This window comes from Phaenicophaeus curvirostris, chromosome 7, assembly GCF_032191515.1.
Source record: "Phaenicophaeus curvirostris isolate KB17595 chromosome 7, BPBGC_Pcur_1.0, whole genome shotgun sequence".
Taxonomy (NCBI): Eukaryota; Metazoa; Chordata; class Aves; order Cuculiformes; family Cuculidae; genus Phaenicophaeus; species Phaenicophaeus curvirostris.
In genome coordinates this window covers 27727987-27754821 of record NC_091398.1, presented here as the reverse complement: position 1 = coordinate 27754821, position 26835 = coordinate 27727987, and the positions used below count along the sequence as shown (strand labels likewise).

The 26835-nt window shown below is 39.4% G+C and overlaps 1 protein-coding gene across 2 annotated transcripts in view; it reads left to right on the top strand.

The window, feature by feature from the left end:
• The window catches only part of CNTNAP5 (contactin associated protein family member 5), a 281176-nt gene that overhangs the window by 189233 nt on the left and 65108 nt on the right, over nt 1-26835 (top strand). For both annotated transcript variants that reach the window (XR_011337752.1, XM_069861390.1), the window contains exon 13: nt 1938-2138. Coding sequence is in view for 1 of the 2 variants with exons in the window: in XM_069861390.1 (XP_069717491.1) it covers nt 1938-2138 (201 nt within the window). In the remaining variant the exon portion in view is untranslated. The remainder of the gene's footprint in view (nt 1-1937; nt 2139-26835) is intronic.

The window sequence follows — 26835 nt, the reverse complement described above, 5'->3', positions numbered from 1 at the left end:
AGGGTATTGTGCTACGGTGTTGACTGTGATTACAGCCACTGGGGCAAGTTTTACAAGAAATAAATTTGTAAAATTCCTTGTGATTTTAATCAAAGTTTTGTATATCACACGTTGGAGCAGTGTTTCATTGAACTCCAACTCAAAAGGTCCACACGCAGCATCCTGAACTCAGTAAGAACCACAGAATTGCAGATCTATGAGCAAACTCTTCCTGTCCACTGTCACAGAAATTACAAGAGTGTTATGAGAGAATATATGGTTTGCTGAGTCCAAACACTCCTTATACTTAATGCCATATGTTACTGAGTGAGTAATTTCTCCCTAACTTGCAGCCAGGTCTTGGAACAGACCTCTTTAAATAGCCTCCAGATGGTTGTTGATACTTGCCTGTCATCTCAATGCCTCCATAATGAGAATCCATTAAATCATCTGAGTGTCTTTGCACCGATAGTCCATTTAGAATTTTTATACACCTGTTAGAGTTCTGTTGACGTAATCTGTGGGGTGTTTGTAGCTCAAGGAAAAATACTTCAACTACAGTGCATCACGGTGTCCACAAAACTATTGGGCTTATCATGCCGGTGTTTCAGGGAGTAACTAGAAAGCTCATGCTCTGCAAGAACTCAGACCAGGCAATCTGTTAAAACCATCTAAATATTTAAATGCATAGTTTTTAAGATCAGTTTAGAAAAGACCTTGTTCAGTGTTATCCAGGGTTTCCCCATTGACGCATGCATAACAAAATAGAAATCTCCTGTCTAGATATTGCCTCTTCCTCCATAACTGTCCATAGGTTTCTGCAAGTGATGTTGAAATCTCCTCTCATCAAATGATTAAGGTTTAACTCCTTGAATGTTTGCCCTGTCAGTATCTTTTATCCTCCCTTGGAAAGCGGGATCTTTGACAAAGAGATAATTTACCACATGTGACTTAATATCATCATGGAGCACCTGCAGGGCTCACTCTTATGAATCTTCATTAAAGAGTTTGCCTTGTTTTCTGGGTCAGTTTGGCAGTGTGGCTGTTGGGGCTGTTCTTGTATTCTTGCCCAATAATGTCTCACCAGAATCAGCTGGGAAATAGTCTCTCTGCTAAGCTAATTGCTTTTAATTGCTATGCTCTCCTTATCATGCCAATCCCAATGCTGGTTGTGAGCTGGGTTGTTGTGGTATAGGTTGTGCTTAAGCCTAGATCCTGCTTTCCATCACTTACAAAATCCCTTGGTCTGTCAGTAAATGCAATGAAGGAGATGAAAATGGGCTCCCCATCATGGAAAAACATCAGCGTTTACAGTTAGCTACATATGCCAAGACGTATGATGTTTCATACCATCATCCAATCAGGGCATCATTCAACTTATGTAGAAAAATCTGAGAACCATGTAAAATGATTGATTTGACTTCCAACTGGGTGATATGAACATACTCAGTTTTGGAGTTCTGGCAAAAGTTTGTGTTTTTGCTTTGTGGTGAATTTGTGCAAGCTCATCAGACATGGTTCTCCTCTAGCTTTTGTTGTTATAACAGCATGGGCTGCACTTTCAGGTACAGCTATGTTTGCAAAAGACGAATGTTACCTCCATGAGCCGTATTATTATGCCTTTTCTCTCAGGGCCAAAGCCAGCAGAAAAGAATCTCATTTTCATCAGATACTTGGCAACAGAAGATGCTGAAGATCTCCCGTTGTTCCCAGGAAGCCTGTCATTTCTCCCTTGCTCAGCAGGCTCTGTAGTGTTTGTTTGAGCTGGTTAAGGGAGAAACAGCTCTGTGGACTACAGTGACCTGTAACAGGTCTTTATCACAGAGTGACCATTTTGGAGCCCAGGATCCTCCTCTCTCCGATGCAGTAGAGTGTTCGATTTCAATTGGTATTTTGCTCTCTGCTTGTTGCAAGTTATTTGCTGTTAACTTCCTGTTCAATCCTTTTTCGTTTAACAGAAGATAAGATCTGGACTGCAGTGCAGCACAACAACACAGGGCTAACCAGAGTCCAAGGAGCTGATCCAGAGAAGCCTTACACCATGTCCTTTAACTACAACAGCAGTGTGGAGCAGCTTGAAGCCATGATAAACAGTGCAGAGTACTGCGAACAGGAGGCAGCGTACCACTGCAAAAAGTCACGTCTCCTAAACACTCCGAGTAAGTGCCATGATCCCAAATCTTATTGATTATATAGCAGATACAGGCTGTGCTGTGACTGAGGAGTGAAAAAAAAAGGAAACAACCCAAAAAACAACAAAACACCAAATAGTAGCAATACAGAATAGAATGAAAAGCCTTTTACCTTTTGTATTCTTGGATACCACTGTGCAGTGCCTGTCCTCTGATGCAAGTGGGTCAGAGCTCTGCAGGGGACTTTCTACTGTCTAAGTTCATATGTACAAAGCCTCTGAAAGCTTCTAAAATGGAAAGTACTACTTAGAAACCACAAAAGCTGTATGTAGCTGATGGTAAATGGATGTGTTTATTCATTTACGGTTTTTAACTGTGTATTAAAGATAGAAAGCATCCAGATTGCGCCAGAATCTTAAAATGTTTCTGGAGAGGAGGGATGTACCCTCTTCTGAGTCCTGTAGTCCAGAATATGTTGTTTAAGGTGCTTGGCGGTACCATGCCTGGGGCAAAATGGGGCAAAACTCATTTTTCCCTTGTCATAGAAAAATAAGTTTTTTTGCACTGATTTAATTTAGCAGTAACAAGACAGCAGAGGATCTGATCAGTTTGTGTCTCTGTGATAACACATCTCCAGCTGCTACTCAGGATTGCTGCTTTCCACTGAACTCTCTCCTAGGTTCAAGATTTTACGTTTGTTTATCGAGAGAGATGGATGACATTAAGTGCAGGCTTCTGAATGTCTTCACAGTCTCATCTGTTTACTTGTATTGTCTATATAGTCCTGGTGGTTATTCCATTGTCAACAACTCTTAAATTTGTTAGTAGATTAGAAAAAATCCTACAGAACACCTTAAGGGGAGCTTGCAATGGGAGTTCCTATCATGTTAAAAATACATTGCCTAATGAGATATGTCAAAAACCCTCCTGGCTCCAGCAAAGTTACTATAACACTGAATGTTTATATATCCAGTAATCAGGTGCCTTATGGCCAGTTTATTTTTAAAACCTGTGAATTATGACTTTTGTTATTGTTAAAGTTTAGCAACCAAGAACCACTTGTATTTCTAATCATTAAGACATTACTATCAGCATCCAGGGTAGAGCACAAAGGGAAAACAAAATGTAGATATAACTGCTCATAAAGAGGAGAAATTAATGCCTTACAAATACTTCCAGTGTTGCTGGCTTCTGTATCCCACACCACACTTGGCATATTATAAAAATATAATCTCAGAGTGATTATTTCTGAAATATTATTTTTAAAGATGAAGCCCAAAATATTAGAGCAGTTCTGCATGTGTTTACTTGTACACATTTCTGTGAGGTATTTGGTCATGTGTATGCAGCGAGGTACACTATGGGTGCATTTTGAGATATCTCTTGTATGTGATGCCTCTACAAAGCTAGGGACATTTCCAGTTTCTCCTTAAAAAAAAAAAAAAAAAAAAGGTAGTGATAATCTTATGTAAATCGGCAGTATAAAAATTATCCTGCTTCAGGGCTAGAGCTGTCTACCAGCTGGCAGATAGACTTAAGACAATTCCTGACAGGCAGTTCCTTCTCCATTTGTCCAGGACCAAAGTTGCAACTCTGACTTCTCAAGGGAGAGGACACAAGGATGTCCATCAGGCTGGCTTGCACTCTTGCAGCTGCTGCAGTGCTGCTGTGGTCCTGACAGCCGACCAAACAAGAACTGCACAACTCATGACTCTTTAGTACAGCTCCAGTTGTTAAATCAGAAAAAAACTTACAGGGCAGCTCTGCACATTTGGCAGATACCATCATTATTTCCTCTTTTTATTCCTTTTGTATGCTTTTTAATTGCACTTTCAGTTTTTTCATCCTGAACTTTCTCAATAGCCTGTGACTGTATGTTTGGCGAGGCATAGAACATGCTCAAAAAGAAAGCATTTGAGTTTTTGAAATTACAAGGTATGGGTAACAATCTGTTCTCAGCTGAGTTTTTAAATGACAGAAAGGCATTTCCTCTCTCTCTCTCCCCCCAAGCCTTAAATAGTTCTATTAACTGATACTCATTTTGGATTGAACTGCTGCTATATTATAGAAGAGCTCTGAGATGCAGTGTTGCTGAACATTATAGGTGTCTTGAACAATTGTCAGATTTAAAGAATTTCCATTCCTGAACTTGAAGATGAGCTACAAGTGTGAATAAACCTAGAGCATTTTGCTGGACTCACTGCAGAAGATTCCCACTTGTGGTGTTTATGCCCAGGAGTGGCTGGAAGAAGGCTAGTTTGGGGTCAGAGCAACTCTTGGGTTTTGTGTCTTGATATTGCCTAGCTTTTGGATAACCAAAGCCCTATATTCTCTCTGTATTGACAGAGTTTCACGATGTGTAATTACAGTTGATGAATAACACTTCAGATCTTCCTTCAGATGTCTGAGCTTCCTCTCGTTTTGAGCTTTGGTTTTGGTTTGATTTTTCTTGTGTGATTCTTTTTTTGTTTGGTTTGGATTTGGGGTTTTTTTCTGAGGAGTTGGAATACGTGGTTAGCATATCTCAGCTGGCAGCAGCAAATCCTTGCTTGTCTTCAAGACGTAAACTCTGTCATGTTTCACAGAGAAGCAATAAAAATATTTCCTTTTAAGTTTTCATTCATAAACTTACTCTCTAGCAAAGATGCAAAAATGTGCATTGTAACATAGCAATTGATGTAGGGAAAATGTGGCCATGCGAAGGGACAAGCGTGGTGCACTGGGCTGCCTCAGAAGGAAATCATGGGAGACTCCTGGCTTGCATAAAATTATTCCAATTTACATCAAGATTTTTTTTCTTTCCTCTCTTCCTACTACCTCTCACACTGAAGACATAGGCACATCCTCAGTGTGTGTGATTCAGTGTAGTCGTCCCATTGAGTTACTTGGATTTACATCTGCAATGTGTCAGACGTGCAATCTGGCAGTTGGCAAAGGATTTTACTCATCTCCACCTCCTGCTGTCTGGAACAGCCTTATCAGTTCTCACTGTCATACTACAGCTTAGCTGCAAGCATGTCTTTGAAACTAAAATTAAATTGCCCTGAACTGCACTTTTGTACATCTCTGCCATCAGATAGATTTTCAGAAGGTTTGTGAACATCACAATAGATGTCTGTTCATCAAAGGAATAGCTGGCTTCTTCACGATGCTGGCAAATGAAACTTATGATTTATGACCAGTAATTGCAAGTCTCTTGTGACTTCTCCATGCCTGTTGGAGAGACACCCACATAACCGGAGCAAATCTGACAGTTGGCATTAATTAAAGAAGTCATCCACGTTCTTAGCAAAAAAATTGCAGACTTTACCATTGGCTCATCCTTAGAAACACAGACCAAAGCAAGCCAGCAGGAGAGCACAGGGGGGAGCAGGAAACCTGGGCTACTCTTAAGTGTGCTGTCTGTATTCTGGGAATTTGAAAAGAAATTCAGTCCCCTGGAGCTCCGATTTCCTTTCTTTGTGGAGGATCTCAGGTAATACTTAGGAGAAGGGTATGTGTACAAGGATAAGTGTGTGTGTGCACATGCATGTTTGTTTAAATTGCTAGCATACAAGATGTTTGAAGGTGTGAAAACACTTTGTTAACTGAACAAACCCCAGTTCTGACTGAATCAGCTCAGTTTTCTAGAAGCAGTAGATGCACTCAGAGGGTTAACATTTGGGAAGCTGCCTCACATCCACCATATCAAAGACTTAACACAGTGATGGCTGTATCAGTGACAGGATAGCTTGCTTTACAGTACTTGTCTGACAGTCTGTCAAGTTCATAGCACGCTGGTGTAGGCAGGGACTGAGAAAAGATCAGTCCTAGAGCAAAATCAAAGAAATACGAATGTCTTTAGGTGGTGTTTTCTTCCTACCTTCTTCCTTATTTTTCTTTCAAGTAGAATTCCCACACCGTGTCACCTGAAGCTTTGATTTCATCCTTCCTAAATTAGGCACCTCTTCCCTGAACTTCTTGAGTGTCCCTCCTAAGATTCGTCAAGTCCCAGTATTACATTACTTGCATCCAGGTTTCCACCTCCTCTTCTATCCTCTTCCTCACAGCTAGATCTGTATCTGTGCTAAGTTGGCTTTACCCCATGCTATCTCCAAGTCTGTGACCCCTTATGCCAAGCAACTGTTTGCCTTCACCTGTGAACCACTGCATTTGCATTTTGTACTGCTCTTACTGGAGAGAAAGATGTATTGCTACCTCATGGCAGGGAGTGTGTCCTAATTTCTGTGTTTAAACTTTAGTTTGGACTTAATTCTGCTGCTGCTACAGTTCAGTGGTGGTTTATCTGTGCCCTGTATGTTGCTAGAGCACTTCGTCTGTGCAGGCTCTCTCTTTAGTTCCAGATAAGATCCCCAGTGATGGGACAGCATAAAATGGTAAAAAGTGTGCTGCCTCCAATTGTGGCTGCTGGAGAGATGCAGCTTAGGGTGAGAACACAAGTATGGATGTTTTCAGCATATTCCTCAATGTCTTCCCATTGCCCATAGCTGCTCTACTAAGAGCATTTAAGTTTATGCCATTTGCAATCCCTTTTATTATCCACTATGGATATGGCGTTCATAAATTTGTCTAATCACTTTTTGAGCTTTATTATATTGTCTGCCTTCGCAGTCTCCTAGGGAAGCAAATTCCAGGAGTTTCCTACTAGCTGTGTTCAGAACTACTTTTTTTTATTGTGTTTTAAAACAATGTTTTATTAATGTTCAGTGTATTAAGTTCTAATATCGTACGATGTGGTGAATCACAGTTCCGTATTCATTCAGTGCTTTTATAGTCCTTTTAGTTGTTCTTCTTGGACCTTCACTAGCTCTGGTATTTTTCTCCCCAGAAGCATTTTGAGGCATGGTTTGCACCAAGTTTTCTTATAATGGGGATACTGATTTTTAGAGCAGTTTAAATCTTTATGAAGAAAGGGGAGGTGAAACCTTAGTTCTAGTAAAGTTTTTAACGTAAATGTACTATGAAGTGAGATAAAATGACCCATAACAAGCAGTCATTTATCACTGTGGTTTTGCTCACTATTATTTTATGCCTTTCAAATATAATTTCCATTTTATCATTCTAGGTACTTTAAATTGTGATCTCATTACCAGGAGACTATTTTTCATTGCACAAAATAAGGTAGGACAGGGCAGTCCACCCTTAAAAAGTGGTTCATATTGAAGAGAGTGGTGGATAGGAGTCAAGTGTAATTTGTATGTTGTAATAATTCTTTAGTAATTAGGATCCTCTTCTTGACAATGACTGACTTGCCATCTGTGTTTCTGCCACCATACCTTGTCTATCCCCTCCAAAGTGGCAATGCTGACAGCTTCTCACAATTTTAAATAAGTTGTACTATATTTAGAGAGTTTTGAACAGAGTTCTCCATAATAATGCAGCATGTCCCCTTATTTGTAGGGACAGGGTTAGGGCCCTTTGTAAAGATGCTATATTGTTAGTAGTGTGCAGCTGATTGAAATGCAGGTGGTCTAAGGAGAATAGAAAAGCCTGCTGTTTGAGGGAGGTAGCCTGACATCTAGCATGCATACACCTGAGAGTAACGGAAATATTGTTACCTCATTTCTAATGGTTTACTTCCCTCCCTATAAGAATTCCTCCTGACTGACAGCAAGGTTTAGGGTGCTATAGTTGCAAAGGAATGAACGGCAGTTGCCTGCATGACTTTTCCTTTAGTCTTGTGCTTCTCAGAGACTGCAGTGTGGCCAAAAGTCCAAGCAATAGGTAACACATGGGAAGAAATCCTTGCTCGGTCATGCACTGGGTGGTTTCTAACCAAGTGGGATGTAAGCAAGCTCCTTCCTTGAAACCTGCTGCAGAATAGGACAGGCTTAAAGCTATCTCAAGTACATCTGGAGTGACAACATAAGGGCATGAGTCTCTTGGGACTGTTCAGTGAACACTGAAGCACCGTTATCTGTGTTTGCTTTAGACAGTGTGGCAGGTGAATTTAAAACCACTTCTCAAGGTGGGTCCTGATAGGTGTGAGTAAGGAGTTAATATAGCTAACTCCTGTTTGCTTCTGTGGAATATCTTCATACTACTGCTATCTTGTGTATTTCTGCCAGTTTTTTCTTTTTTCTTTTTCCTCTCTTGAATGCTTTGTTGGTTTGTTTTGTGGGCTTGTTTTATTTTGTTTTAAGTCTTAAGGAGCAACTCTGGAATTACACTTTTATTTATCTTTTTTGAGATACCTTTTACAGTTTACCTAGAAAACAGATTTGTTAGTCCAAACTTGATAGATCTACTGTCTTCTGCTGTAAAGTCCTTTTTGGAGTACGCAGGAAGCAGGGGTATTAATGAAGATACATAGGACAGGTAAATGAAATGTAAGCCTAGACAACAGATTTTGACCCTGGAATTTGGAAGTCATTGTATGATTTGTTATTGGTGGTTCTGCAAGGAAGTCAATGATGTGAACTTCTGCTGCAAGATGTTTGCTTATCTTCTGTAATCCATTATTGCGACTGTTGTTTCCAAAGAGCCTCTGGTTTGGAGTAAAGTTGATAACATCTTTTGCTCAACCTGTGAAACCTATGTGATGGTATAAGTGCTTATAGCTCAGTAATAAAGAAACCTCACCTTCAGGAAATTAAGAATTTGGAAATGGATAGCTTTATGAGACCCATGTGTCTGCCAGAACCAAACATTTCCTAATGATACCTTTCCCTTGAGACACCCAGTTGTGTAATCTATTCATACTCACAATCTGAAGAAGGAAAAATCATGCCTTTTTTTTCAGGCTATCCTGGACAGCATTCCCTTAATCACAAGCAGTTATAGTCAAATCTGCAGTTAACAATAAATAAATAATTCCAATTAGAAACAAACAGCTAATACGTGGCTTGTTATATTAATGGGTCATTAACTATGACTGCAACCTGTCCTCCATTCAAGAAAGAAAGCAGTACTGCTGCCTGAGCAGAAAAGTGTGTCTTCTCCCCAGTGAAAACCACAGCGGGGAGTGTGTTTTCATCACACTTGCATTTGTCTGCTTCATTTGGTTGTCCTACTTTGGGCATCTTGGACTCCATTAGACTCAAACTGTCTTACTGACATTAAACTAATTTCTCCATCAAATTTGGGCCAGTGCAGAGAGCCATGTTTTCTGATTCTGAAGAACAGAAGATGTAAATCACAGTGATGGAAGAGTACTCATCTGACTGCTTCTACCAAGTTACCACATGATTGAAGCAACAGTAATTTACATTTCTATTCACATTATCTTTGAGAACATCAGAGCATTTGGGCCTGTAATCTCTCAGTTTTATGTGTGCTTTGAGTTTATTTGACTCCTATTTTAGATCTGGGGAAAAAAAGTATGTGCAAGGAAGGCAAGGCACTTGCTGAAAATCAGATGGGATGGAACAAGTTAATAGGACAGATCCCATAGTCTTTGATCTTGCTTTAGCTGGTCTGAGCTATCCAGGAAGACGGAGTTCTTAGGAAGCTCTACATGAAATGGGCAATGACATAATTTAATAATATAGTGCAGGTAGGGCAAAAGAAAATACAAACCTGTTGAAAAAGGAATCAATTTTTTCCTCTGTATAGATGAGGTTAAACTTGGATTCATTGCTTTTAAATCATAAGTCCAGGAATTTTACCCTCTTTATAGTGTGAAGATAGCCTATGGGAAAAGTGTTTTCTGTTTTTGAAAGTGTGAAGGCAGAGATGGAGAAAAGAAACAATGAGCATGAGCTGAAAGCTGTGTTTTCAGATTACTTTGTGCTTGATGTTCAAAGAGCAACAGAACAAGAGCCTTCCCTAAGAGTATTTAGTTCAGTGTTTTGCTTCCGTGAACTATCTAATGTTAAGGGAAGCATAAAAGTAGCTCTTCTAAGTGTTGGTTACTCTCTTTTGTCAAAAAAACCCCAAAATATAGGAAGTAAGCAAGCATGCTCGGAAAAAACATCTCCAGACCTTGTGGGAAAAAAAATTGTGTACTTCTTTCACTCACAAGAAGCATCTAAAAGCAATTGAGAATTATTTACCTCCTACCAACACAGATTGATTTGGGCAGGATCAGATCTGACTGAAACTTGACAAGTAGCTCGAAAGATGTGGTGACCTGAAAGAAAACAACCCTTTAAAAACTTTCTTTAGGGAAACTTTTTTCATATCTGCTGGGCCAGAAAGATTGAGAACAAAAATGAAAAAGCTTTTGAGTGTGAATTTATTCCAAGCCCCTTTGATAGGAAGAAGGCTCAGGCTTTAATAGGGACTAGTTTAGCTGAGGAGTGTGTTCCTGCCTGAGCTGTCCAGAATTCAAAGCAACATCAAGAGCCTTCTTCCTTTGTTCTCAAAAGTGGAATTCCAAAGTTCCTGAAGTTTGTTTTTTTTTTAAATAGCATTTAGAAAGGCAATTAATCCATGCAGTCCTCCTCTAAAGGTAGTTGTCTTACCTCATTTAACAGACAAGAAAATTGAGGCGTGAGGCTGTTACTGATGGCAATTTTGCCTGAAACCAGTACAGGCCATTAGATCTGTTTGATGGTATTGCCCTAAAACCAATGCCCAATGCTGAGGCGAGACCTCATTGCTCTCTACAACTACCTGAAAGGAGGTTGTAGAGAGGAGGGAGCTGGCCTCTTCCCAAGTGACAGGGGACAGGACAAGAGAGAATGGCCTCAAGCTCCACCAGGGGAGGTTCAGGCTGGACATTAGGAAAAAAATTTTCACAGAAAGGGTCATTGGGCACTGGAACAGGCTGCCCAGGGAGGTGGTTGAGTCGCCTTCCCTGGAGGTGTTTAAGGGACAGGTGGATGAGGTGCTGAGGGGCATGGTTTAGTGTTTGATAGGAATGGTTGGACTCGATGATCCGGTGAGTCTTTTCCAACCTGGTGATTCTATGGTTCTATGAATGTTATCCCCAGTCTCAACCAACAATAAAACATCCAGATTTCTTCCTCTTCATCTCCCAGATAGTGTTTGGATTTTGTTTTGCTGAAGTGGTTGATTGTAAAGGGCGAGGTGTGAGAACCTAAGCCTACTTTCTTCATTAGACACTCAGATGCCATACGGACAGTCCTGTCTTTCTCATTCATAGATGTTTTAAGGAAAGATAAGCTCACCTGAGAATGACTGCAATGCATTCAGAAGGTGTTAGCTTAGCCATGACGGCTTGTGTGAACACAGCCAGGTGCAGCAGTCAGGGATTCATAATCTGGTCTTCAGAGTTTGTTTTCAGTAATGCTAATTCAATGTTGGGATTATCCCACCATTGACAGATGGCTGTTCTTACCCTCACTGATTAGACAGAGACAATTGCAACTATTCTACATGTGCCTGGTCATACCTGTGATCATAGCATATGGTGTAGTTGTGATACAAGGATCTTGTCTTCCTTTGTAAATGGCAAGAAGTAACAGTGCCCTTGTTTTTGGAAATGACCCCTGTTAGAGCTATTGAAACTAGGCCTGCATATCTAGCATGGGATCCATGTAGTCTTAGTGTAGCTTTCTTATAAGATTATGTGTTCAGCCCAAGGGAGATGCCCAAATACTTCCAGGCATAGAGATACGCAACTGCAGGTGATACTTCCAACTTACTTTTGATATCTTCCTGAACAGAATGTGATTAAACTAATTAAACATTGTATGTTTTCATGCTTCTGCCGAGCAAACAGTATCTCTCTCAACTCCCAAATCAATCTATGCTACTGATTTTTTGGCAGTTTAGTATATTGCTTCTTTGTTTATTTTTTCTAAAAGAATAGTTCAGTGAATGGTAGTATAATAAATGATGCTTTTTTACCCCCTATGTTTTTTTGGTTTAGTGTTGAGCTTCCGTATGATATCTACTGGGAACTGAAAATGCATTGCAACCTTTTCTTAGGCTGGGTACTAGAAGAATCTCTCTGTTTTCTGCTTAGGCAGTACACGAAACCTGTAGGAATATATTTCTCAGTTGCATGTACTTAGAATTGGCCGGTGGGTTCATGAGTTACTTCAACAAGGGACACACATATGCACAAACATTTATGTAACATGTTTCAATATGTCTCAGTTCTCTGGAAAACCAGATGGAGATTAAAATCTAAAGCTGGAGTCCATAGGAATTAGCAGAAATTGTGTAGTACACTCTAACTACAAGTGTCCCAGTGCTAGAAGGAAACCTTTGTTTAGGCTTAAATGAGATGCACATGCATGTATTTTCTTACTATGCCAGATGCGCAACTGTCTTTCTCCTCCCTAGAACAGGAACAAAAATTTTAAGCAAATGTACATCCTAAACTCAACTGAACTTCATCAATACTTTTTGGCCTATCATAGATCTCCAGACACATGCTGCTGTGCTAGATTCAGTGCCTGCCTGCTTCATGTGCCGCCTATTTCTTTATCCAAGATGGTTAGTTACGTGTTCCCCTTTCCTTACATCTTTGATTTGCCAAAAAAATTTTAAAATTACTTGTCTAAGTTACAACATGTAGTGATTACAATATGTTAACATTAATAGTGAATGAAAAGTGCTCCCAGTAGCTTAGTCTGCAATAAGTAGCCATTTTCTATTCTTCTTTTTATTCAGGCTGTCTCCTTCAATGCAATCAAAATGTTGGTAGTGGCACTTGTTGGTAGGACAGAAAAGATGATAACAATTCCTGGCTGTTCTTTTTCTCAATGATTTATTACTGAACCTAATTCAGTTCTGACAGTTATGTTTTACTGATAAGTCCAAGCCTATGATGGGATATTTAAAAAAATGAGTAGAGATCTGAAAAGTGGTTCTGAAGAAAAAGTAACATCAATCATTGATATGTTTATGTGAAATACTAATTTTATTTACTGATTCAAATAGTCAGTACAGTCCATAGAATTCTCTGCTTGTACAGATAGAGTGCTTTCTTTTTGGGATAGTATGTGCTTGCATGCTTATGTAGATATGTGCAGGTAGGTTAGGAGGAAAAGTGAAGATTTACTGTAGTTAACTTTCTGGGATAAATGGATCTTTGTCACGCCTGATACAAGAAAAGTTAGTGTTGGTTATTTTTCCCCATTGATATAAAGGCTTTCTGTACATTAGCATTTGTTTACTTCCCATTGTAACTGTGATTTCAAGCTTCCAGATTTTATCCAGATGAAATTATTTTGGTGTGTGGCAGAAGTTTTGGCAGGATTTGTTCCTGAGAGAAGGATTTTCATGACTGAATGCTAATGCTGAATTTTGAAACTGGGATTCTAGGACAGGTTGTCTTCCCCTGAAGTGGGCTCTGCTTCAGCTCCCTTTGGCTTTTTTTCCAGCTATGAAGTTAGTTTGGTCCAATTGTTTTGCTATTTTACTATCTATCACTGAACTGAGGAAGGTTCTCCTGGCAAAGAACATTCTTCAGGTTCTGTCTTGGGGTCCTGTTACACAGAGGCTTTGTCGGTCACTTCTCAGTCCACGTTTGCGTTCTGGATTCAAACCAAAAGGGCATGTTGCGTTTTGTTTACTGCCTCTGTGATATGAGTTCAGGCCACCAGTCTATCTGCAGAACATTAGAAGTACTTACTTAATAAAGGCAGAATGTTATTCAGTGAATAATTACATCCTAATACTGCTGAAGTAATCACTTTAGATACAAATGATGCCTCCAGAGGGATGTATGTTCTTTCCAAAATACCACCCTGGACAATTCATTTTACTTCCATACAAAGCTCCAGAATCTGTCTGACCATATTGTACTACAGGTTGTCATGTTTTCAGAGGATGAAATTTATGATCCATGAAATATGCCATCGCCAAAATTAATAGGTAAATGAACAAAGTGAAATAGACCATTAGAAACATTGTAATATTGTAGTTGCTGGATTGTGGCACAAAAGCAGAAACTAATGGCTAAGCATAATTGTATTATAGTGGCAGGAGCTATCAATGTATAGTACACAACTGTGGTTACATCATAGAAGTCAGTCAACCGTTATGAAATATGATATAGCAGACAGGCCAGTTGCAGGTAATCTTGCTTAGAACAATACTTTCCTTGGTTAGTTTGTTTTAGCTGATGGGAAATGATAAATGGCACCTAATTCTTTCCTACTGGAATGTCATTTGAATTTCACTTTGATAATTTTCATAATCCTTTTTTATGTTATTCTGGATAACAATACTGAGATTGTTGTTTTTACAGAAATGTTCCTGAGGCATGAACAGATTGTTCCTGAATATTCATGCAAATAGGATTTCAGTCAAAGGATCTTTAGAGTAAATATTCAGGCCAACACCTTGAAGTCTTTTTGATGCCCTTGTCTTTATTTCTGCTCTAAAGCAATGCTTCATAATTTTAAGTGAACATTAACAATATCTAATCAAGATAAAAAATTTGTAGGCTGAAATGTGTTTGTATAACTTGATTAAAAACCTGTGTATAGCTAACATAATCATATTTTTTTATTAATGTATGGCTTGAAAGAAGCTACAATATCAAATGATTCAACTGAAAAAATACAATGCTCAAAAATATGCAGGGTCAATTCCATTCCATTCAGTATGTTTATACTGCTTTAGGCAAGTAAGATGGTATATTAGTTCCTTAGTTATTGCATTTTGCACAATTCCATTTTACTGTAAAACAAACTACAACACATGGAAACAGTGTAAAAATTCAGATATGTAGAGAAGAGAGATTCTAACAAGTTCATCCATAGTTTGTTAATGCTGTATTGGCTATTTGTATTTGTATGTAAGATATAAGTAGTTGCACTCAGAGCCTAAAGACTTCAGCACTGGTAGACTGAAAAAGCCAATACTATACTCTGCAGATATACCCTGCACACTGCAGGGAGGTGGAGCAGTGGAGCATGGTTACTGGAGTGGTGCAATATAAAATAGAATACCATCTCTGGCCATTTTCAGAGCTGGAAAAGGGATTGATGCAGGAGCTTCTTCAGTGTGCCACTCAAGAGTTTACCCATGCAGGAGGATTTTATCAGTGACTAACTAAAATAGATTTAGTGCTGTTTTATTTTGGTTCAAAGTAGTTGGAGCACAGGGGAGAGTCAGGTGCTCAACCCTTTAGGTTTCTCACAGAAATTTTCACTCTCTGCATATGTACAAAAAACAAAGGTTACTTTGGCCTTCACTGAGCAACATCTTTCAAGGAAATACGTAGTGAGGAATTGAGTCCTAGTACACTGCTACAGGAAGGGCTGAAATGGTTCAGGATTAGCCTGGATAATGCCAGCATTGCTAATTGAGTACTTGGATGGCAAGCCAGCCAAGGTTTTCTCTACATAGCAAAATAAAACCCTGTAGAAGTACCTGAGACAGTTTAGATCATGGAATTCAATACATCTGTTTTAGCATGGCTTTCAACAGCACATAACTATGAATAGTATGTGAATTTGGATCACTACTGCCACAGAGTACCTTAGTTGTACCTGAGCTTTGACTTGACACTAGTTTTTACTGAATGGACACATTTTATTGCTTTCACCTACAGAAAAAAACAAGCACAGCCAACTGAGGTTGCAAATAGAGGGAAAACTCGAAATTTTAGTCCTCAAAGTCCTGCTTCCACTTATCAAGAGAATTGTGTCTTACTCTTATGCCATGCTACTTAGTGTGAGATATTGCTATGATGAGTGTAACCCATGACAAAACAGTGGAAACCTGAATGCGTTAAATGGAGAATTAGGTGACTAGTTGAGTGATAATATATTGCCTAACCTAATGAAAAGACATTACCTTTAAATAATGGACCACGTCGTAGATTTAATTATCCCAAGGCAAGGTAGTAGGTGCTTCGTGCTGACAAGGTCAATTACCTTATCCAGAAGAGCTTGTTTGAAGTGTATTATGAATAATTCACAGATACAGAAATTAGGTTTGAAAAGGTATCCCAGCTATAAAGCGGTGAAAGCATTCAATTTCTTTTTTAATGTATTTAAGATAACACCCAAAGGACAATTATGGCTGCTTAACAGTAAGACTACTTAAATGACAAGAAATGACAATTGTGTGGTCAAATTCACAGTAATGCATTATGCGGAGGGAAGTAACGTCATCACGGCATAATTGTATCAGGCCACAAGAAACTTATTTCAAACCTCATTTTGTGTTTTTAAATGCTGAATTAAATTTGATCAAAGATTGATTCATTTATTAATATTTTTCAATACAGAAGACACAGTTATTGCTGTTCTAGCTTTACTTATTCTGTTTATTCAGGGCACTTTGTTCTTTGGCTTTCTAGTGTGAAAACAAAGGTCCACAGTGATTAAATAACTTGTGTGATTTTGGGGAGTCTGACAAACCCAAAGTTGGAACCAGAATTTTTAATTTCCCATCTTTAATCAGAAGACCAGTCTTCTGCTGTACATTTTACTGGTTCTCAGACACTGTTGTTCCAGCCTAGGACTATTTAGCATTAGAGTTAAAATGATGACAGTAGCCATGGCAGCAGAATGCATATTCACTTGACATATGGAGACCTTAGGTGTGAATTAGAAATGCCATAAACTTGTAAGTCTGGGGAATAACATGCTCTCTCAGCATATTTTGATTCCTCAGGCAAAACAATAACCTTAGCTTTCTCTCTTTGACTTTGCAATAAGCGGTAACGGCCAGAGGAAATCCCTCAGGGGCTGCAGTTTTCTAAGATGCCAGGCAAGAAGATGGCTAATTCATCAGGTACCTCAGTTTAAGTATCTAAGTGTAATAGTGACATTGCATGGCCTTTGAGTTTACCTGCTTTATTTGCTTGAAAGGGAGAGTTCAGCAGAATTTTCGAGGGTGCTATTGAATTGTGCATCTAATGAGGCGTACAGACGGCCTAGTCCTGTTTCGATTCACGTCAATGTCAAGAATCCCATTTAGTTCAGCAGGAGCAGGAGCAGGCCTGGAATCCCTGGCACATTTAAAAGATGATTTGAATACTGAGGAATAAAATTTGCCGCAATGAACGTTTATATAAAAAGCTGCTAAAATATGTGACAATATTGGAAACTGCCACAAAGAAACAGGAAAGAAAACTTCATTAAAGTAAACATGCTGAAAAATAGAAAACATGGGAGTTGAGTTTGTTGGTATTCTCCATCATCTGTCTTTTCTCTAAAGATAGCTTAAGAATTCCCTTTCCTCCCCCTTCACGCAGTCGTTGGCCTCTACTCCAGTGGTTTCTGGGAGGACTTGATAAAGACTAAACTGAGCCTAAGAGACTTGCTAGCTGATGTACTTATTTGCATGCATGAATGTGAACAGATGTTTACGTAGTAGTGTTAAGTAGGCCAGCTGTTTGGGAGTCATTTATGTATTTTATTTAAAAGCAAAGCTGTACGGCTAAAACCTTTATTCACAGTGTGGAAGAGAAAAGAAACCCAAACCCAGACAAATACATTTCTTCCTGTATTAGGAGGGTTCTTCGTTTATACACATCATTTTTCCCTGAATCTCTGGGTGTCTGCACATCATCTTGACCAGCTGCATGTGGGTGGAAGAAAATACCTAGCACAGTGCCAACACTGCCGACTGTTATTTGTCTGAGGGACAGAGGAGAATAAAAAGAAAAAAACAGTACTCAGATTGGGGCAGGGAGCGGGAAGTTGTCACTTTTCTTTACAAGAGGCTGCATATTGCTGATTGTTTCTGCAGTCAGTTCTGTAGTGAAGCATACATTAGGGTAATGTTTGCCTTTGCATTTGTTTTGCTTTTCAGATGTGAGAAAGAGCATAATCCTTAGGACTGTATTACGGCTATAAATTTGTAACTTATTTTTATTAATTCCTTGACATAAATTTGACCAAAAAAGCTTCCTTTGTGGAGGTGTACATATGCATACAGACATGTCTAGAGAGAAGAGGTTGGAGGGAGAGGTTCTTGTATATTTTCCTTAATCTAATTTTTCCCTTAACGATTCCAAATGTGTCTGGCTGGGACTAACACTAAAATATGATTATTGGGTCTGTCTTCTCCCTGACTTTATTTCCTCTTACTGCTGGCCGTGTGGGGATCTTTACCTTCAAAAGAAGCCAGACAAATGCTGTAGAAAGTTAAAAGGAAGTGATTGAGCCCAGTTAGTTTTTGCATAGTTGTTGGGGAACTCTAATGATATATTAATATATAACTTTCTGAAATCCTACGCAGATCTTAGAGAGACTTGTCTGCCTCAGTTATATTGTTTCCACTCAATCATCACTGCATGAGGGAGATGACTACATCTCTCCAAACCAATACTAGACAGTATCTGTAGTAGGTTATACTTGTGTTGGGGGAAGGTACATTCAATTAAGGACCCTTACTGCTGGACGGAAAGATGGCGATGCATGTGTACATCTATGTGACTTTGATTCATAGCCTTGATGAAACCCCCAAAAAGATTTGTCTTTCATCAGCCATGGAAAAGCCCTATGGTAGAAAGTTATGTTGTATGTAAAGATCTTGATTCTTAGTTCATTAATCTCATAGGTTTGCTAAATAGCCCTGATGGTGGTTCTTTCTCTTGCCATTACATACAGAAGGCACATAGACATAGCTATCTAAAATTAGATAAAATGAACACAAGAATAATTACTGTGAAAATGAGGACTGTAACCTTGTTGACTGTATGGGAAGAAAGAAAAGGAAAAAAGTATTTGATGTGCTCATTGCAGACTATATGATCCTCACACGTAATATGGCAGCTGGATTTCTCTCAGCAGTCAAGGGCTGTGCTCAATACTGCCAAGAAACCAATGACTGAGGCCAGGTCATCTTCTGATGGATTGGGATAAGATGCCCTGATCTTGCCCAGAGACTGGGAAGTGTAGTCTCTGAAAACTCTTAGGCTTTGTGTCTGACCCTCTGATACTGGCCATATGCTGACAAATTTCTCTGAGCTGCTGAAGTGCCCAGCCTCTCTCTGCAGTGTGTCTGTGTGGTAGGGAAGGAGCCTGTGTCTCCATGCAGTTCTGGTCAGCTTTTGAAAGAAGAGGAAGGACCAGTAGCTTCACATGTTTGCGTGGTTGTTTTTCATCTGCAGCCTTTACCCATTCCAGCATTCACTGCAGTGGTAAAGCTACAGCTAAGTTCTTCCTTCTGCTCCAGGAGCAGGAAACTAGCTCTTGAGCTGAATAATAATCCCTGTTGGTGACAGTAGTACTACGGAGCACAGCTGAGCTGTTCATATTCTATCCCATACAGTCTGTGCACAAATGCATATACACATCCATGTACCAGTTTATATCCTTCTGTTTGCTACAGTTGTATAGATGGATATACAGGAACGTGAGACCAATTAAACAGCAAAAACCAAACAGAAGATCTATTTTGCTAACATTGTAGAGAAAAAAGAGCTGCAAATTGATCAAGCTGTTGCAGAGAGAAAACAGATTGTTGTCATCCTGACCTTTAAAGCTGGTCAGGATATATCAATAGGAGCATCTTCTGTGTGCAGTATGAATTTTTTCACTTATATTCTCTTGTTTCTCTCCTTACATGCTGGCTTGGAGCCAGTTCATTTCATGGTCTTGCTTATACATATGTTCTGCTACAGCTGCATTTTTTCAAAATACCCAATTTCATAGCACTCCAGCCTTCCTTAGGATGACAAATGATGCCCCTGCTGCTCTGACCAACAGAAGTGTAATTGCAGCCAGAGATGGGGACAACTGAACCAATGTCATGTTGCAGTTTGGGTATATCCTTCAGCTGAAACTTGGCTGCATTTACTTATTGTAGTCAAGTTTCCAATTCCACCACTTAAGACATTAACTGCTGCCATTAATTGTAACACTGAGGAAAGCAGAATTGCTTAGCAGTTGAAAGCAGTGTCTAATCAGCAGTTATTTATTTACCATTGCTCTGTAATGTGTTGTAACACGTAGTACTATAAAGAAGTTTAATGAGTTGCAGTAATGCTTGTCTTGGAGATGCTGGGAGGCAGCTTAATGAGGTTTTTTTTTTGATAAAACACTTAAAACTGGACTTTCTCCACAGCTGTGCTGATCATTCATATTGGTGCTGTTATGATCATAGTAAGTACAACCAAGTGTTGTCTTTTGCCAGCTAATGCATTTTGGGAGAACAAAATAAACAGTCCAGTTCAACTGTCCCTGTGAGATTTCGGTTCAGTAGGGATAGGACAGAAGACTAGGAGGATAAGGGTAAGAGCATGGTTTTAACTCTGCTTGTCCAAGCTGCCTTGTTGGCTTATAATTAGTATAGGACTCAGAAATGTGCCTGCATACTGTTTTCCAGGTATTGGTTTCAGGATTTTTTTTGATTGTTTACAATGCTTATGTTTTACAGTACAGCAAATATATTGCATGCTCTTCACAGTGACTTTTTCAGTTGTTTAGCATAAATTTAAATACTCTGCTTTTTTGCTGTTTTTAAAAAAGCAACTTTGTGTGGGGAATGATATTGGATATCCCTCTTACTGAAGATGCTTATTTGCCCAGTTAATTTTACAGGGCACTTAAAATGTTCACATCCCGTTTCTGAAGGATTCTTTCCAAAACAGAAGCACCATCCGAATAATATCTGTAAGTGCTATTATCAGTTTTAAGAAAATCCGCTCATTTATTTAATTAGGGACCGCAGCATCAAAGTGATTAACAATGTGTTATTATTACTTCCAATTTATCTTCTATTAAGACTGTTTTTCTATTTCTATTCCAGTTAAGAAATTCATCATATTTACTGATAATATTTTCTGATTTCTTTAAGATCAATCTAAGCCATGCAAGTCAGTAGTTATCAGCCACTTACAGGAACCAGTTAGTGGTTACACTTAAAAAGGCACTCTGTGGAAATGACATTGTGCCAATGACTTTCTGGTCAGATTCACTCTGTGTAAATAGATGTTATTCTCTAGCTGTCAGCCATGCTATATTAACCTGGGAGCTGAAAGACAAGGTGTGTTCTTATTGCTTCGTGAATCAATATTACTGATAAGGATTCTCTATACCCAAATCTAGTGCTTATTATTCCTAGAAGCTGTTATCACAACTACAAGGGGAATAAAATTAATCTGTCTGTTTTGGAGGGCTTCACATCAGAAGATAGTCCATTTCAGTCACTAGTGACTGTGTTGGTGCAATGTGAGCAGAGGGGAAAAAAGAAGTAATAAAGAGGATACTTTTCTTATTATTAATACTGGCAGTTAAAACTGCATATACAGGAAACAGTTCAGTTGAGTAAGGTAATTCCATTTTTTGCTCAAACACTTTTCAAAATAAAGTGGGGAGAAAGAAGAACTGTTATTAGTGTATGTGGTTTCTCCCAAAGGACCAAGCAAAGACTGCTTTCTACAGCATGCTTTTCTGTAACTTACGCAGTCTCCTATTAAATGTCCCAAATGTCCTCATTTTATCTATTTTCTTTTTCTAGTCTATCAAATTGCATTTTTCTGTGGACATCATCCAGCAAACCTTCCATGGGTTACTGAAAGCATTGAATTAAACCTTTTATTAACTCCATTCAATCTTACTCCAATTGACTTGTGTCTATAAACTTGAGCAACTTTCTCTGAGTTATGCTCTGGCTTCCAGACTATTGCTAGGTGGGCTGTAGACCTGGAGTTTTGTGGACTTTCTTAATGAAGGGCTCAGGCTGGTAGGCACGTGAAAGTGCATGAGGCTCAGTGCTGTGCAAGGCTGGGAGCTTTTCCATACAAATCTAACATTGCACCGCACTGAGTGCACGAGGTGCAAAGTGCTACAGGCAGGGTCGCTCTGTTACTCTTCATCCAAGCCCCATCCCAAGAGTTTGAGCTTTCATGATGGATCCTTCAAGAATAAATGGATCAGACATATAAATATTTTTCCTTTTTTAACCTTCAAAAATAGATACTTCAGACTTTTCTTGCAGTCACTGCATACCTGCAGATGATGCTTTAAGGTGTCCAAGTGACAGTCACAGAGTTTGTCTAAGGAATTCTTATAACCTGTATCTGTTTCAGAACAGCTTGAAGCAGGGGGCTGGACTAAGTCTCCAGAAGTGCCCTCCAGCTTCAGTTCTGTGAATAGCCTGATGCTCAATGACTGTAAATCAGCAAAACTACCCTAATTTCACTGGAGCTACAACATTTATGCTAGTTACTGGATCTGGCCTTTCTATCCCTTGAAATTAATAGTGGGTGAATGAGCTGCAAAATGTTTTATCCTGGCAGTCTTTCCTGGGACAGTTGCTTGTAGTTTAAGTTTTACAGTTCTAAAAAGTTCTTGTCTCACTTTAACATTCCCACGAATAGTAATTGAATACGAAGTTTTCTTGTGGTGAAAGGATTGGTTTACGATGTGGTGCACCGTTCATAGTCTTTGATGCTTCTGTGATGTTATTACTAGGCTCTGAAATTGCTTTCCTCTATGAAAACTTAAATAGCATTTAAGAACAAAAACTACTGTAATAAACAACTTCTCTTGCCTTACAGTAGTTTATGAGGTGCATTAGTTCAGCAGTCTCTCCTTACCCTGTAGCCCTTTCACATCCATTATAAAGCACTTCAAAAACAAAGCTCTGAAAAAAAGCTGTTTAAACTTAAAAACTCACTTATGCCTTCCATGCTTTCCCCCAGTCCATGTGAAATAAGGTGATCTAAAACCAGGCCACCTCAAGTAGGGAGCTCAAACTAATGCATTTAAGTAGGATATTGAGAAACTGGACTGTGTCACTAGCTGCCTACAGAGTGGCTGCGAATGTCATTTCTATCATCTTCCTCAAGCCCTGGAGAGCCACTGAGGAGCATTGGTCTGGTGCAAATATGGAGAATTCCAATTCTTAATCATATGATCTTTCAGTATCCTGTGAGATTTTCACAAGAACTGTAATGACATGATCTCATTTACCTTCTGTATATTAATCCATTAATTCATCAGTTGCTACTATTTACTCACACTAACTATTTTTATACTTATGCAGTAGAACTGATTAAGAATGAAAAAGACATTGGTCCTGGGCACCACATTGAGCCACCACAGGAGGTGGCCTTCTCATGGAAGTGAGTGAGATGGTACTGGTAAAAGAGGATGAGTATGAACACATAGGAGATGAAGGAGAAGTGCAAGGGCAACAAATGATAGCATTGTGTTATTGCCTTTATTCTTATTGGCTATAACCATAACACAGGGAAAAAGGTCCAGACATCTCCTGAGCAGGACTTGCTCCTCTGGTCCATGCAGGGTCATGCTGGAGCCCACTGTGGCTGATCCATTCTCATTGTTCACTTGCAATCAAATCTAGGCCACTGATGGATTTCTGGTCCTGGCACAATGTAAAGATGCAGCAGGATATGCATCAATACCATACGCCTATCTGGCAATGCAGGACTCATTTATCTGAATTTACCTGGAGGAATTAGGCTAAATGGAGAAAATGGGAAAGGAAAAGAGGAATGAGAAAGAGAAAAAGGAGTTTAAAGCAAGAGGGATGGGTTTGAAGTGCAGCTGAGCTAGAAGGGCATAAAGGAAATAAGGTACAATGTTTTATTTTAACAGGGTAGGTTATTCAGTCCATCTTCAGTAAGACTCCTGGGGAATCAAAGCTGATATATTCTGTTTTGTCATTTATCTCTAAAAGCTGCAATCTTCTCTGAATTTTTTTTTACTTATTTTTTTGGGTGTTGTTTTTTTTTTTTTTCTGTTGCTGTCCCTTTTTCTTCCTAACTGGCATGCTTTTTAGCTGGTCCTATAGTTTCTGTTGCTGGTTGGAGTCCCAATCACCTGTATCAGAAAAATTGTCACTTGGCCAGAAAACTACCCAGCCTGAGCTGGAGAGGAGAAAGCAAGTACTCAGTCGTCTTTGTCCTTCAGCAGAGACACACACATGAGTCATAATATTTTAGTATGGATGTAGATTCTATCCTCCTCAGCATATGAAAATGTTTGGGTCTGAAATCCTTATACTCATCCTCAAATCTGTCTCTCAAAGGGCTGTTGATGATTTTGATTTCACTGAAGCACTGTTAGTGTGTGATGGCACAGCTCTGACATTGCAGCTCAGCAGTTCTTCTCATTAGCCTTCACTTAAATCTAGAAGAAGCAAAGGTCCATGTTTATTTACATTCTTTCTGCCCATACCCATCTGTGAGAATCTTAACAACACCAAGAAGCACAGATCACACCATGATAACAGCTGCTCCACAGGGAGATGCAGTTTCTCTGCTTAAGAGAGACAGATGCAGACAAATGCTGCTGCATAGGGTTTTTTTTTTCTTTTGTTTTTTTCTTTTTGTTGTTTTTTAAGCAATTACTTCATCTTGGGACTATGTATGAAAGCAGTGCTATGTATGAAAGCAAAGCTGAATAGTGAAAAACGCAGTACTTTTCTGACATTTTCTCTTTCTCTTTCTCTCTCTTTCTCTCTCTTTCTCTCTCTTTCTCTCTCTCTTTCTCTCTCTCTTTCTCTCTCTCTTTCTCTCTTTCTCTCTCTCTTTCTCTCTTTCTCTCTCTCTTTCTCTCTCTCTCTCTTTCTCTTTCTCTCTCTTTCTCTCTCTTTCTCTTTCTCTCTCTTTCTCTCTCTCTCTCTTTCTCTCTCTCCTTCCTTCCTTCCTTCCATCCTTCCTTGTCATACTTAGCAAGATATTTTTAAAATGAGGGACAGACTTTTTGTCTATGTAACGTTTGCCCAGGGAGTAGGTCCACTGGCATTAGCAGGACTACTTCACTTTCGGATAGCTGCTCTGAATAAGAGCTACGTGATCTGACCAGAAAAGGAAATCAAATTCACTATGAATCTTACTAACATGGGCTCAGTTGCTGCTTAGTACAGAGTGGTGTCTGTCCTGCCATGGTGTTTGACTAGCAATGATTGCCAACACAGTCATGTTTGTCATCTCTAAAAATTAGGGCAGTGGGTTGTGGGTTACAGTTTTAAGAAACAGAGTTATACATTGCCATGGGGAAGGTTTTGGATAAAGGGAAGAAGTATTAGATGGTCATTGTGACTGTACTGAAAAGAGACAGACATAAAGCAGATATGTGTCCACATGGAAGCAGAGTAGTTCAGTACAAGAACAACTGGATGATTTGGCAACTCACTCAGTGAATAATGTTCAAAGGAACCATGTCATTGGACATTCTCATATTTTGCTTGATCCATATTACATATATTACTTTTCTTTTTTTCCAAGATTATCTGATCTTGAGTTAAAAGCAGGGTTTGGTTTGCGAATTGCAGAGAGCCTGCCACCTCAGAGGGCAGGTGTTTCTTCCCTCTGGCTGGGGTGGAGCCATGATATCCTCATTGGTAGCTGTACACCAAAGAGCAACTTTTTTCACTGTTAAATCTCAGCATCAACTTCAAAGAATGGGTAGCACATACTGGTTAATGCAGCACAGCCCGGGTTCACCCTACTTTGTGTTGTTAGTGTATTCTTCCAGAGGTGTGAGCTGTCATTTAAATCAATACAGATTTCAAGTCATGTTAGGAGTATGTAATGACTGTGTCAGACTTTTAGCTTGTACAGCACAGAATTTAACATGGGATCCAGTTTATCTTTTTGTATTTCCGTCATTAGGTTTTTGTTTGTTGCAGTAATATCACTGTATGGCTCTGGTAAGTGGCTGAGGGATGTCCTGTCATTGAGTCATGAGGTTCATGATGGACCTCCTTGCTTTCCAAGTCCCTCCTCAGAGGGGAAGCCTTGGTTGGGCTGGATCCATCCCTAGTCCCAGTCTTAGTCAGCAGTTTATGAACTAAAGAGTTATGTAGTGTTAGTCACCAGTCACTGTGAGAGTACTGTCACCCACAGGATTAATACTTGATACCAGTGAGCCAAATGGGCTGTCACCATACAGTTAAAGAATTTCACAGTGCCTGTCAGAGCCCTCCTAAGGACTCTCACCGAGACAATGTTGAAATACTTAAACAGTAGGTAATTTATTTAAAGCAACAGATAAAATAAGTTCTGAATTGCCATTGATAAATTCCTTTGCTGCATTAGCACTAGATGAATACAACTGATTAGCATTGATAATATATATGTGTGAGATGTAACAGTTGAAACTCAAGTTAGTAATTGTTTTCCTACGTAAAATCCAACAAAGCCAGAGATCTGGCTGTTACCAAAAAGGAGCCCATTACTTGTGGCAGGGGGAGAGATCCAGGTCCATTGATTCACCCATGTGGTCCTCTCCCAAAGAAAGGGGTTACAGCTGCCCATTTTATGCTTCTGAAAACTCTTTGGCACTTCTCAACGAGGTGGGACTTGGCCAATTATTATGTGTTGATTTGATTTTGGTGAGGGCCGTTGCGTCATCAGAAGCAAGACTTGGCAGTTGGGGTGGGGAACTCAATACATGCTTTGGGGGTTCTTTCTGCTCTTAAGTGAAGCAATATCAGGCTGTGGGGACTCTGCCTCTCTCCAGATGTCACTCAGCTGATTTTAGCGTTAGACCACCACCAGATCCATCTGTCTTACAAGGTAAAGTTGTTCAAATTGAACTGTTTCCTTTTGCGAAGTCACAGTGACCTTGGTGTTTGTCCTCTCTTGCAAGATCAGCTTTGACAAGCCCAGGCAAGTCCATCGTACCACAAGTAACAAGAATGACTGGGCAAATGATGCACACCAATCTTGTCAAATACTCCAAGTATAATACTGTTAAAAATGCATAGCTTTGTTTTAATTCATGCTGTATATACATAAAAACCTTTCTGCCTATATAAGCTCACTCCACAGCAGTTGCTTGGGATTTATAGAGATAGTAATTTAGTCCTAAATACTCTTGGAATATGCTACTTCTCCCCCTCCTTCAGCTTCTCAGTGCCTGTACAAAAAAAATTCCTGAAAAATTCTCTGTTATTTAAAACATGAGCAAGTTTAAAACCT